At 45.7% G+C, this 14,186-nt stretch overlaps 1 protein-coding gene across 1 annotated transcript in view; it reads right to left on the bottom strand.

The window, feature by feature from the left end:
* LOC142258898 (uncharacterized) overlaps nucleotides 1–14,186 on the bottom strand; it is a 143,629-nt gene that overhangs the window by 8,438 nt on the left and 121,005 nt on the right. The window contains 7 exon segments of the mRNA XM_075331457.1: nucleotides 5,029–5,142; nucleotides 5,226–5,349; nucleotides 5,432–5,611; nucleotides 5,741–5,890; nucleotides 8,505–8,707; nucleotides 8,791–8,908; nucleotides 13,433–13,518. Coding sequence (XP_075187572.1) covers nucleotides 5,029–5,142; nucleotides 5,226–5,349; nucleotides 5,432–5,611; nucleotides 5,741–5,890; nucleotides 8,505–8,707; nucleotides 8,791–8,908; nucleotides 13,433–13,518 — 975 coding nt within the window.

Below are 14,186 nucleotides of genomic sequence, written 5' to 3'. Positions count from 1 at the left end.
TTTTTATCTCTAAATTTGGGGTGCGTCTTATAAAGTGAAAAATACGGTACCTATAAAAGAGAAAAATCAGAAAAACTAAAAATTTTGCAGTTGACTCTTAACTTTTGCCAGAGCTGTGTGTATATATATTTTTATTTTTTTTATAAATAAAATGTACACAATATATAGTTGTATAAAAATAAGTTATTTTAAAAAATGCAGTAGCGCTCTGCGGTATTTTTGATTTTTGATATTACGCACAGACGAAGCGGGCGGCTACGGGCTGCCACCTCCACCCCATCTGCCTGGCTTTACCTGACTGGCAATCAAAATATAGGGAAGCCCATTATTTTTTCTTTTTTTTAATTATTTAAAAAAAAAAAATGCATGGGCTCCCGCTATATTTTGATTGCCAGTCAATGACAGCCAATCAGCTGGGGGCTGGGATTCTCGGCCGCCCGCAGCCGCCCCTGGAAATGGCGCATTGTTCCTTAGCGCCTTTTCCATCCAGTGGCCCTAGTGGTGGTGGCACGCTGGGTAATAAAGGGATTAATACCAACTTTGTATTCTCAGATGGCACTAAGCCCGAAATTCATGGTGTCACGCCAAATTAGACATGGCCACCATGAATTTCTAGTAAACAGTAAAAAAAAAAAAAGAGAAAAAAGTTTATTAGAAATATAACAAAAAAACAAAACATTTAGAGAATCCATCTTTATAATAAAAAAATCCTTAATCCTACGTAATCCACAGATAGAGCATTGTGAGCTTCATCACTCTGTACAGACACAGTCTATACACAGTGAGAAGCAGAGATCATTGTCAGCTCTGCTACATCGTTCTGTACAGAGCAAGAAGCAGTGTGACAGTGAGGGGATGATTGCACTTGCATCTTGCATGGGCATCACCCCGCATGGACTGATCTCAGGACAGGAGCGCTTCAGCTGCATGGCAACACAAGGAGCCGACCCGCTGCTGTCTGGAGATTGATGCGATGCGACACTCGCACAGTGACAAAGTTCAATCGAGTCTATGAGCCATTAATGAAATAGTCCAGCCAGCATATACAGAAGGGGAGCGATAGATACTTTCTCCTCTACAGCATGTGATCACAGACATAACAAGCAGCCCAGCAGAGAATAACTCTTGTTAGCCTGCCCAAGCCTGGGGTTCGAAGCCTGCGTCTCCCTGCGCTGCTCACAGGCATCAGAGAGGTGAACATGCAGAGTACCAGAATCTATCATTTCCAGAGATCCTGACGCCGCCATGACAGTTGGCAAAACCTGAAAAAATCTCCTTGTAACATTGATCCACAACATAGACAATTTCAAATACATTTTTTTTCAAGACGAACATAAAATAGTTACAGACTGATGCCGGATATTTAACGGGATTGTCCGGGACTATAACGTTGATGGCCTATCCTTAGGCTTTGTATCCAAAGCAAGTTGCAGGGTCTTGCGGTCTGTGCAGATAAACATTAGGGCTCCAGTTCATCAAGACCGGCAATGGACACTGACAAATAACATCAGGGCCTGGAGTGAGATTTCTGGCATAGGGAACGCCGCAGTTTGTTATGAATTAGAGAAGTGGTGGCATCACACCCTTCTTCTGCCAAGCTCTGCCCATTTTGGCAAAGCTGGTTAAAATTGGCGTGAACACACACACACACACACACACACCAGCCTTTGGCCACATGACGTGATGTCAAAAAGGTCCTTAAGCAGTCCTATAATTGGCATATAAACACCTTGCCCCTATGAGAATGGGGGCCCTGTGAAATTGTCCAGTTTGCTCTCCCTTTCCCCTAATACCAGTCCTGCATGCCAGCCCGTGTCCTGCTCAGTTTAGACTCCTGCAATTAAAAGACCTTTGGTTACATCATGTCACATGACTTTGAAGTCATCAAAGGTCCTTAAACAATCAACCTTAGAATACAACTGATTGGCTCCATAAGAGAGTGGGGTTCCTGAGAAATTGCACAGTTTGACTCCTCCCTACTTCTGAATGTAACTACCGCTTATTTTTGGAGTAGGGCTTATCAGGGCTGTGGAGCCGGAGTCGGAGTCGTGGTCGGAGCTCATTTTGGTGGAGTCGGAGTCGGTATAAAATGCACCGACTCCTAAAATATATAATAAATTGGGGACAGTAGTGCAATGCAGAATGTGCTGAATATTTTACTAAATAATAACATTTAGTATAATGCTTATATTTAAGTGAAAAATGTATTGTAGTACAATGTGAACATCAGACATTTAATTATTTTTATGATACAATAATCAATATGTTTGGATAGAACATAAAATACACTTATTAGAATACAACTCTAGAACACAAAAAACTAATAAATTGTAAATATGTAATATAATATATATATATATATATATATATATATATATATACACACACACACATATACACACAAGATAAATACACACACAAGATATATGTAATCTACTGTATATTACATAGTGTATTACATATTTACAATTTATTACAGTTTTTTGTGTTCTAAAGCTGTATCCAATAAATATATTGTATATTCTATCCAAATATATTAATTATTGAATAATAAAAATTATTAAATGTCTGATGTTCACATACACATGTTCATGTACTACAATACATTTTTCACCTAACTATAAGCAATATATGTATGAGTCGGAGTCGGTGCAAGAGAAATTGTGGAGTCGGAGTCGAAGGTTTGGCTTACCGACTCCACAGCCCTGGTGCTTATGTACCACCCCGCTCTCAGCAGCTGACGCTGCTCGGGTCCGGACCTTCTGTGGGTGGCTCGAGGGTCTACGGACCCGGAGGTCTCATGGTCACTTCAATTGAAAAGGGGGTTATGGTGTATGGAATTTTGGAAAGTTTGTACGTGACGCCACCCACGGTATATGGTAAATGGGGTACCACCGCTGCCGTTGAGGGGACTCCCGGGGGCGTTGTGCTGGCAGCTGGATGTTGTTAACCCTCCGTGGGTAGGGATGGATGCCCCGGGGCCCAGTGGGAGTTGTGGTGGTGGCAGAGATTGCAAGGAGCAGGAAACTCACAGTTCGGTTGTCCTGGTGTTGGATGAGGCTGCTTTCATGTGTAGGGTCAGGAAGCACAGAAATTGCCGGTATCCGTAGGCCTTTGGTACGGGGGTGTTCGGATCACACACCCGGTACAAGAAGCAGGGCCCTCTCTCTCTCCTGCACTCCAGCTATGAGTCACCTTCTCTGTTTTGGATGGGGGAAGTCCTCTCTTTGCACAAGTCCAGGGTCCTGGGCACACTACCGGCGGGCCACTACCCTGCCCCGTTCCACTACGGGAGCCCCTGAGCCTATTCTTCACTTCATCTCCAAGACTCTGCTTTTTCTTTGCTCCACTTCCCCAGCAGCACAAGAGCTGCAGACACTGTCTGCTCTCCTTCCACCGACTGACTCAACTCCTCCCTTCCTGCTCCTTTTGTTAGACTGGGGGAGGTGCGGCTGCTTCACTGTACCAGTGTGGGATCAGGTGGTACCAAGGAGGTTTAACTCTTTCTGTGACTACCTGGTTTTGTTAGGACGTCACACTTATATTTCAAGCATTCTCCAAAAATCCCATAAAATTATGTTAGGGCTTATATTCGGTGTAGGTCGTATTTTCAGGGAAACAGGGTATTCATGAACCCTCTGCAGGTATTTAACCCCTTCACGACCCAAGACATATATCCGTCATGGATAGTGTGAGGTTAATCCCCGCCCCCTGCCGTGGGCAGGTCGCGGCGATCCCCACACATATCAGCTGTTTTCAACAGCTGACATGTGTGCCTGCATGTTACGAGTGGAATTGCAGTCCACCAGTGACATTTAACCCCTTACATCTCGCTGTCAAAGTCTGGCAGCGAGATGTATATGCGTGCAGCCATTACTTTCACTTACCACCGCCCCCACCGGAAGTCACGTGCGTGATCACGTGACTTTCGGTGGTTGCCATGGTAGCACAGGGTTATGTGATGACGCCTGTAGCTAACATGAGTCACTTCCTCTCAGTGCCAGCATAGTGCAAGCACGGAGAGTAAATCAGCATATCTGCAGTTCTCAGCTCTGTAGCTGAGATCTACAGATAGGGCAGAGTGATCGCATTGTTGATCCATATAGCCCCCTAGGACTAGTAAAATAAAAAAGTAAAAAAAAAAAGTTTAAAAAAACCTAAAAGTTCAAATCACCCCCCCTTTCACCCCATTGAAAATTAAAGGGTTAAAAAAATAAAAAATATACTCATATTTGGTATCGCCGTGTTCAGAAATGCCCGATCTATCAAAATATAAAATCAATTAATCTGATTGGTAAATGGTGTAGCAGCAAATAAATTCCAAACGCCAAAATTACGTTATTTGTCGCCGCAAGTTTTGCGCAAAATGCAATATCAGGCGATCAAAACGTAGCATCTGCGCAAAAATGGTACAGTTAAAAACGTCAGCTTGGGACGCAAACAAAGGCCACCACTGAGCCATAGATCCGGAAAAATGAGACACTACGGGTTTCGGAAAATGGCGCAAAACGTACGCCACTTTTATTGGACAAACTTGTGAATTTTTTTTAACCCCTCATTAGATACAAGTAAACCTATACATGTTTGGTGTCTACAAACTCGCACCGACCTCAGGCATCACAACAACACATCAGTTATGCCATATAGTGAATATAGTGAATAAAATATCCCAAAAACTATTGTGCGATCACAATTTTGTTTGCAGTTTTCCAGTACACTATATGGTAAACCTTATGGTTTCATTTAAAAGTACAACTCGTCCCGCAAAAACCAAGCCCTCATATGGCAAGATTGACGGAAAAATAAAAAACTTACGGCTCTCGGAAGAAGGGAGTACAAAAAAAAAAACGGAAAAACGGAAAGAGCCCCGGGGGCTGAAGGGGTTAAGTTGCCATCATAACAATATAGTGAAGACACTAGAAACAAACAGCAGAAGCAAAGAAAATACAGCTGAAAAAAACACAGCAGAAAGCCTAAAAATGTAACCACAAAATTAGTGCAGAAAGTACATGAGTAGATATCTCTTACTGGATAGAGCTGGAGGAGACACATCCTGAGGAACATCGGGGTCTTCTTGTTTACAGTCCTGTGGGAGAAGAGGACGGGGACATCTCTCTGGTGTTGTCCTCTTACTGGATAGACCTGGAGGAGACACATACAGGGACTGAATTCATTCCTTACATACAGATAATTATAGGCCGTGTGTATTTAGTCCTGTCTATTACCTGGTGATGTGAGGGGCTGGGGAACCTCCGTCATGACGTCCTTGTACAGATCTTTGTGTCCTTCTAAATACTCCCACTCCTCCATGGAGAAATAGACGGTGACGTCCTGACACCTTATAGGAACCTGACACATACAATGATACCGTCACCCCCCGATCCCTTCATAGCGTTACTGTATAATGTCCCAGCATTCCCAGCAGTGTCACCTCTCCAGTCAGCAGCTCAATCATCTTGTAGGTGAGTTCTAGGATCTTCTGGTCATTGATGTCCTCATTTATCGGGGGGTGAGGTGGAGGCCCCGTGATTGGGCTCAGGGGTCTTCCCCATCCCTCACACACAGGGGCCTGACAGCGCTCACTAGAGGTCTTCTTCACTACTGTGTAATCCTGGTTATGGAGAGACACAGTAATAAATCTCACTCCAGACATTTCCAGAGTCCTCACCTCTCCAGTTCTGTCCATCTGTTATTCCCATAGATAAGAATGGTGTAATGTGACGTCATCAGAATCTCTCACCTCTCCAGTAAGCCGGAAGAGGATCTCTAGGGTGAGGTGTAATATCCTCTCCGCCATCTTGTCTCTGTCCATATCCATCCTTGATGGGTCACTCAGGAGAATTCTCTTATATAGAAGATCTCCACTGAGAGGATCCGATATTGTAGGGACCTGAATGGGGAGAAGATGACGATGTAACTTCATAAAGAATCCGGTGTAATAATACAATTACTGGAGATAACCGTTCACTAGATAGGGATGATTGCCGCGCTGCCATGAGGAGTTCAGACTAACTCTGCTGCCTTATTACAGTGAATATATCTTTTGGGGGTTTCATCTGAATCATGTCATTTGAAGAATTACATGTAAGCCTGTCATGCTAATAGGTTTACGAGAAGGGTGTAGCCTCACTGCGCCCTGAACCAGGATTACCCGGAGGGGAATGATTAAGTGCCTACACAGTCATCACCAGAGCCTCTGAGGTTGGACTTTGCTGACAGTAGGCACCAGTTACTAATACAGGGCAGTTCCTGGTTGTTGTGTTCCACCAAGAGGCTGAGCGGTGTATCATGAGAAAGATGGGGTGGGAACCACTGCCTCTAGGGAAGAACAGGAAGGATAAACCCTGTCACTTACTCTGAGCAACCCTGAGCTCCCCGATGTCCCAAGACAGGTTCTTTCCCCTTGTGCGGCAATCACGTGTCTATCCCGTCTTACCCTAATCACAACCGTGTCTAGTGAGCAGGGCAGGAGGAACACTAGTCCTGCTTTATGATAATGACACAAAAGGAAAATGACAAACAAAAGAAAAAGAAACTGCATTCCCAAACAACAAGTGGTAAAAAAGGGGGATAGAAATAAAATGAATAAAAAGGGAGATGATCAATAGGAAGACACAAAAAAAAAACCTTCCAAGCAGCAATCTCCAGGATCAAATTCAAAACAATTGCTCTTTACATGGCTCACACCTCCATGCCAGCACCATGGAAAAGCAAGTTATCACTGGCAACTACTGAGGTGAAGTGGTGAGAACTTATACCAGGGGGAGTGCAAAAATCAGAACATCTGAGACATCTCAGGATGGTAAGCCAAGAAAGACACAAGGGTCTGCTTAACCCTAGCAGCGCCAGCACGAGGATAGTATCCACAGCTAAGTGGAAGGCAAAGCAGATCCAACTGGTGCTGGCTTGCGCTGTGACCTTCTGACCCATGGGTTAGGGGTGACCTCTCTCTGTCTGATAACCTGGTGTCGAAACCCTGATGTAAGTGTTCAGTGTAGAGAACGGGATAAATGTGATCCAAAAGTCACAGACAGATGGAGAAGTCACATCTATGATCAGCTCTAATCCTGCTGTGGTTGCCCCTGAGGCTTCAGGTGTCACAGGGTACTGCACCTCAATTAGGGTGTAGTACTTATCCCGGGTTCAAGGAGGGTCGGTACCAGTTCCACCAACACACATACACACAGTTACAGTGGGTTGCCCTCCTCAATGGGGACCAAGCCAGGGTCGCGTCGCAGTAGGGGGTCACTACAACGGTGGGTTTACAGGACGCCACCGCACCAGGGGCTCCCTGATCTACTGGAACCGGGGACTTAGGGTCAGAGAGAAGCAACCACCAGGGGGAGTCAGGAGCACACAGTGGGAAGAGCAGGTTGACCTAGTGAGAGTAGTGAACCATCTGATGCAGTGGCTGGGGGCAACAGCTTGGAACACACAACACAACTACAAAAGGAGAGAACAGCTCTAGACACAGAGCAAAGCAGACATGCCGAGAAGCAGCTCTGTGGGCCAAGGTGTTTGAACACGGTCGCTGGGGAGAAGCAGGTGGCTGCTTCCACAGAACCAGTACTGTCAGGGTACAGAACCCTAGGGCAGGCATACTTCACGTTGTCTACCAACTCTGCAAGGGTCGCGGGAACGGCTAGAAGAGTCACCGGACCTGTCCCACCGAGTCTGCAGCCAAATAGCATAAAGGATCTGGGACTGAGGTCTTGAACCAGCCCCACATCGGAATCGCGCTATCAGCATACAGAACGGGACACTTTACTGACACCGGGATCCCCATGTGCTTCATGCCACGAGATCCGATACTTAGCGCAACAAAGGAGGAAGGGCTCATAGACTGACACACACCAGATCTGAAATTCCACGGAATCGGTATCGGCTGGAGTCCATCGTTGTGGAGAACAGTACTCTGGGGCAGCACCTGAACTACCAGTGAGTAAAAAGACCTGGAACCGCAGCCCCTGTCTCTCCCTCATCTTTACCGGCGCTGTCGCCCAACGCTGCGGAACCAACGGGGACCACCACCACCCCATCTTCAGTCATCCTCCCCGAGGTAACCCCGCTCCGCCTGTGAGGAGCGACAGCATCCCAACTGTGACCTTCACCATCAGCCCCGGAGAGGAGCACCCGGAAGCGCAGCGGCGGCCCATCCCTGGGGCCGCGTACCACAGGTGGCGTCACGATCTAAAAAGAGTTTCCTCACCGCCCTCTCCCTCCATCCTACCAACCCGTCCACCGCCTTCCCTCCCTTCCTGTACGTCTCAGGATCACGAAACTGGGCAAGGCTGGCCCATGACGATGCAGAGGATCCGCACCCCTGGCCCGGCGATGTGTCGGGTGAAAACCCCACGACCCCGGGGTGCTACACTGCCATCTCCACCACTCTCATTACACAAGTATAAAACATAACACTGGTGGATAAAACAAGACTGAACATAAGACCTTCACAGCCGTCTACACATCATAGGGAGATTTCATGGCACCTTCTCTACATCTACCTGATGATCCTGAAGAACATCGGGATCTTCTTGTTTACAGTCCTGTGGGAGAAGATGATGGAGACATCTCTCTGGTGTTGTCCTCTTACTGGATAGAACTGGAGGAAACACATCCTGAGGAACATCAGGATCTTCTTGTTTACAGTCCTGTGGGAGAAGAGGACGGGGACATCTCTCTGGTGTTGTCCGGTTATTGGATAGAACTGGAGGAGACACATACAGGGACTGAATTCATTCCTTACATACAGATAATTATAGGCCGTGTGTATTTAGTCCTGTCTATTACCTGGTGATGTGAGGGTCTTGGGAACCTCCATCATGATGTCCTTGTACAGATCTTTGTGTCCTTCTAAATACTCCCACTCCTCCATGGAGAAATAGACGGTGACGTCCTGACACCTTATAGGAACCTGACACATACAATGATACCGTCACCCCCCGATCCCTTTAAAGCGTTTCTGTATAATATCCCAGCATTCCCAGCAGTGTCACCTCTCCAGTCAGCAGCTCAATCATCTTGTAGGTGAGTTCTAGGATCTTCTGGTCATTGATGTCCTCATGTATCGGGGGGTGAGGTGGAGGCCCCGTGATTGGGCTCAGGGGTCTTCCCCATCCCTCAGACACAGGGGCCTGACAGCGCTCACTAGAGGTCTTCTTCACGACTGTGTAATCCTGGTTATGGAGAGACACAGTAATAAATCTCACTCCAGACATTTCCAGAGTCCTCACCTCTCCAGTTCTGTCCATCTGTTATTCCCATAGATAAGAATGATCTAATGTGACGTCATCAGAATCTCTCACCTCTCCAGTAAGCCGGAAGAGGATCTCTAGGGTGAGGTGTAATATCCTCTCCGCCATCTTGTCCCTGTCCATATCCATCCTTCACGAGGCAATCAGGAGAATTCTCTTCTATAGAAGATCTCCACTGACAGGATCCGATATTATAAGGACCTGAATGTGAAGGAGATGAACCGATATATAAAATTCTGTAGATAATAAGCGAGGTGAGATATCACTGGGTAGGATAAAATATCAAGATGAAATGTGCAATGTAAGTAATAAAACCGACCGATACAAGTAGCACATTATTTTATAGCAATATAAATACAATGAAAAGTGATCAATTATCCATATTGCACCTATGGTATCAATGAAAATGTCGGCTCATCAAGAAAAAAACAAGTCATCACTCCATCGACGCAAAAATAATAATGTTACCAGTGTCGGAAAATGGCAACACAAGCTGATTTTATTTTACAAAAGTGATTTTTATTCACCACTAGAGATGAGTGAACCTGAAGTTCAGTGTTCGGTACAAACTCAGACTTTTCCGATAAGGTGCGGAGATCGGATGCTTTACGTATGCAAACCAATCTCGCGAGTATCGATGTGCTTGGGTACGCTCGGTGCTCAGCCCAGTGTGAGCCGCTTGCTGTGTTTGATCGGCTCGCACTGGGGGTAACAACAGCATGACCGGAAGTAGTGTGCACCGACTATTTATTCACCATTTCATCGGACTTTGAATTTACTTTATTTCCAGTAGATTTCAATGTAAAATGAAAAACTATGACACCCCCCCCGCACGAAAGTGTGAAATATAGGAAATATACCACTATCAATGTTATTAGTCCCGACCATTTAAAAAACAAACATATATACAAAATAACAAAATAGATTTGTTACAAAACAATGAAGTTAAAAAATAGCTAAGAAATATTTCCATGTGGTCATTAAGATATATTATGTATAATCTGTCTTTATTAAACAACAAAACAGCAAAGCAACATACATGAATCAGAACAAACAACTCTACAGCCATCTGTCGTTATAATAATTGCCACCGAGTGCACTGTAAGTTCTAGCTGTTCACAAAGTGTGAGCAGTTCTACATGTTAGGCTAAGTTCACATTTCCGCTAAAATCTATCAGTCACAATCCGCTGCTCTTGTAAACAGCGGAATCCGTATAGCGGATTCCGCTGCTCCCATAGACTTGTATGAGCAGCGGATTGTGACTGATGATGCTGCGTTGCACCCTCCGCCCGACTGATCAGTCGTGGAACGACTGACCGCCGGGCGGGAGGAACGCAGCATGTAACGTTTTTTGAGCAGCGAGATCCGTCGGATTTCGCTGCGCATGCTCTCTGGCTCCCTGCACACGTCACCAGCTTTGGTTGGTTACCCGATATTTACCCTGGTTACGGTGCAAGGAGCCAGCGCTAAGCGGTGTAGGCCCGTAACCAAGGTAAATATCGGGTAACCAAGGTAAACATCGGGTGCTTTGCTGTTACCCGATATTTAGGCTGGTTACGTGTGCAGGGAGGCCGACACCTCCCCGCTCGGCCCCGCCCCCTCCCGCACTCCGCACATGTATGTACACACACACACACACACACACACACCTGTCCCCAGCCATGCAGACAAGCACTGACACCCTCGTCTGGCTCCGCCCCCTGCTCGGCTCCGCCCCCTCCCGCACTTTGCATGTGCACACACACACATACATACATACATACATACATGCACATACACACACTCACTCACACATACACTCACCTGTCCCCAGCCATGCAGACCGCAGCACTTCTACTGACATCCTCAGCGCCTGGCCCCGCCCCCCGCTCGGCTCCGCCCCCTCCCGCACTTTGCATGTGCACACACATACATACACACATACATACATACATACATGCACATACACACACTCACTCACTCACAGATACACTCACCTGTCCCCAGCCATGCAGACCGCAGCACTTCCACTGACATCCTCAGCGCCTGGCCCCGCCCCCCGCTCGGCTCCGCCTCCTCCCGCACTTTGCATGTGCACACACATACATACATACATACATACATACATACATGCACATACACACACTCACTCACTCACAGATACACTCACCTGTCCCCAGCCATGCAGACCGCAGCACTTCCACTGACATCCTCAGCGCCTGGCCCCGCCCCCCACTCGGCTCTGCCCCAGAACTCCGCCCCCCGCACACAACGGAATCCGACAAAGAATTCTGTTCTTTGTCATCCGTTGTACAGCGTTGAACAGCGCATCAGTCACATGCGTCAAGCGACGCATGTGACTGATACAAATCAACGGAAATGTGAACTTAGCCTAAACAATACACATTTTTATGACTCGCGCCACCTCAAAGTGTAAAGGTGAATCGAGTCTATATCATTGAAAATGGAAAGAGACATTGAGAAGAGATAGAGAGCGATATAGAGAGATATAGAGATATATAGAGAGAAAGAGAGCGAGAGAGAGCGAGGAAATGAACAGATAGGATAGAAATAGAAAGAAAAGGGGAAAAAAGGAGGGGAATGTCGGATAGTGTGAGATATAGGATCGATCTTGATCGTAACTGGATCCCATGCACGGGCCAAAGAGATCCCGGTAATCGCTAGTGTCCTTGAAGAGGATCCAAGGCTGACACATCTTCAAAAATCTCTCATTGTCCCCCTCTACCTCTGCTGACAAATCCTCCATGTGATAAATAAAAGTTAGTTCGTGTTGCCATTCCCTCAGGCATGGAACCCCTGATGATCGCCAATGCCTAGGTATCACTCACTGTGCGGCCGTTAGGCAAAACCGCAGCAGATCACACTTCTGAGATCTAATAGAGCCAGGAAGTATCGATACTAGAGATATCTGAAGAGAAGGGATCACTAACCTCTCCGGTAATTATAAAGTACGGCTGTATATACGCCTCCCAAAAAGGTTGAAGTTTAGAACAATCCCACCATACATGTGTCATGGTTCCACGGTCTGTTCCCCAACGCCAACACATTTTGGACCCCAAAGGGAAAATCCTGTGAAGCTTTACCGGATATTGGTACCACTTGGTTAGAATCTTATAGTTTTTTTCTTTGGTGTTTCCAGCTGTGGACATCTTCTGCGTAAATAAATACACTTTCTGTTTTTCCTCATCTGTAAAACATGCCCGCAGCTCTGCTTCCCAGATAGTAATCAAATTTGGATCCAAGTGTGCGGAAGGTGTACCCAATAATTTATAGATAAGTGATATCAAATGGAGAGGTATGGTGTCCTGTAAGAATAGTTTCTCAAAAAGGAAAGTGCACTATTAGGTGAGAGCCAACCCCCTTCAACTGAGCACAAACAAAGGAGTACAGCTGTCTATATTTGAGCCACGACAATGACTGAGGGGGTTCTAAGTTCTGCATATCAGTATACGGCATAATATTAGTGCTCTGTAATATGTCGTAGATATGACAGTCATCCTCCACATTCCAACGTAAGAATGTGTTTCGCGAGATGCCTGGTGGAAATTCCGGGTTGGAGAAATTTGGGGATAACAGAAGAGAGGGTCCAACCAGGGAACTCTTTCATCCGATCCCAAACTTTCAATGTGGTTTTAGTCAAGATATCTGCCATTCCTGTGTGCACCCTTCCCATGTCCCCAGCCTCGGTATATATTTTAGGGGCATTGATGTATGTCCCTGTTCCAGGGCAGCCCACTTTTTAGTGTCTGCATGGAAATGACAGTCAAACACGTGCACTAGAGATGATAGCTACGGAAGTCTAGGAAACCCATGCCACCTTTAGAGGTAGGGCGTGTGAGTATCTGATACTTAATCCTGGCTCTAGAGTGTCCCCATATAATAAATTTATGCAGGGCGGATTTCAAAGTCTGGAAAAAACTGTTGAGAGGGAGTATTGGGACTGCTTGGAACAAATATAAGAACCGAGGGAGTATATCCATTTTGAATGTGTTAATACGCCCGAACCAAGAGATGATTTTTTTTATGATACGCTACAAGATCCCTTACAGTATATGAGAAAAGCGCCTGATAGTTCATAGAGTAGAGGGAGTCTAGAATAGCAGAGATGGAGATACCTAACAAATTGGATTGCCCTGGACTGCCACTTAAAAGAGAAGTTAGTTTTGGCCATTGATACCTCTGTGGGGCTCAGAGAAACATTCAAGGCTTCTGATTTTCCATAATTGACCTTAAAGTTACTTAGATCCCCAAGTTTCTTTAACTCTAACAACATATATTATGACAGCATCCAGCTTTCAGTCATAGGGGTGGCACCGATGCAGTTTTAATCTCCACTCAGTAAACCATGCTATCAGCACTGACTGACAGCAGGTTCTAATGCTGAGCGGCTGTCAGTCACTGCGGGGGGTAGGGGATATATGTGGTAATAACAGACATTTCCCTTATTTCCCACCAGTTTCGCTCGACATCAGCAATAAAAACTCAATGCTGAAGTTGGTTTCTTATTGGTCCAGTTTCTTATTCGGGGCTGAAGTTGATTTCTTATTTGGATTTTTTCACTGTTTTTCTTTTTACAGGTTTAACAACAAACGTAAAAAAAAAAATCACAATAATAAAGTACAATACAGCGAGGAGCCCGGATGTGAATACACTTAACAGCAGCTACAAAAATGATAAAACTGGGATAAATTGGGCATGAAAGTGGGCACTGAAAAGCGTAGTTGAAAGGGTTAAATGACTTTGGAGCACTGATCTCACACCACCATTATATAGTGATGTCTCGCATCTAACTTAGGTCACTCCAACCCGGCCCAAATGGGCGTCAGAACTGGCACCAAAGTGAGCAAATAGCCAATTCACCCAGATGTGAATAAGTAGCTGGTGTTCTGTAAAGTTCTCTTCCGGCTGATGTAAATGGGTTTGTGTCACTA

Source organism: Anomaloglossus baeobatrachus, assembly GCF_048569485.1.
Source record: "Anomaloglossus baeobatrachus isolate aAnoBae1 chromosome 5 unlocalized genomic scaffold, aAnoBae1.hap1 SUPER_5_unloc_17, whole genome shotgun sequence".
Lineage (NCBI taxonomy): Eukaryota > Metazoa > Chordata > Amphibia > Anura > Aromobatidae > Anomaloglossus > Anomaloglossus baeobatrachus.
Note: the sequence above shows the minus strand (reverse complement) of the source record. Positions and strands in the feature narration are given on the sequence as shown.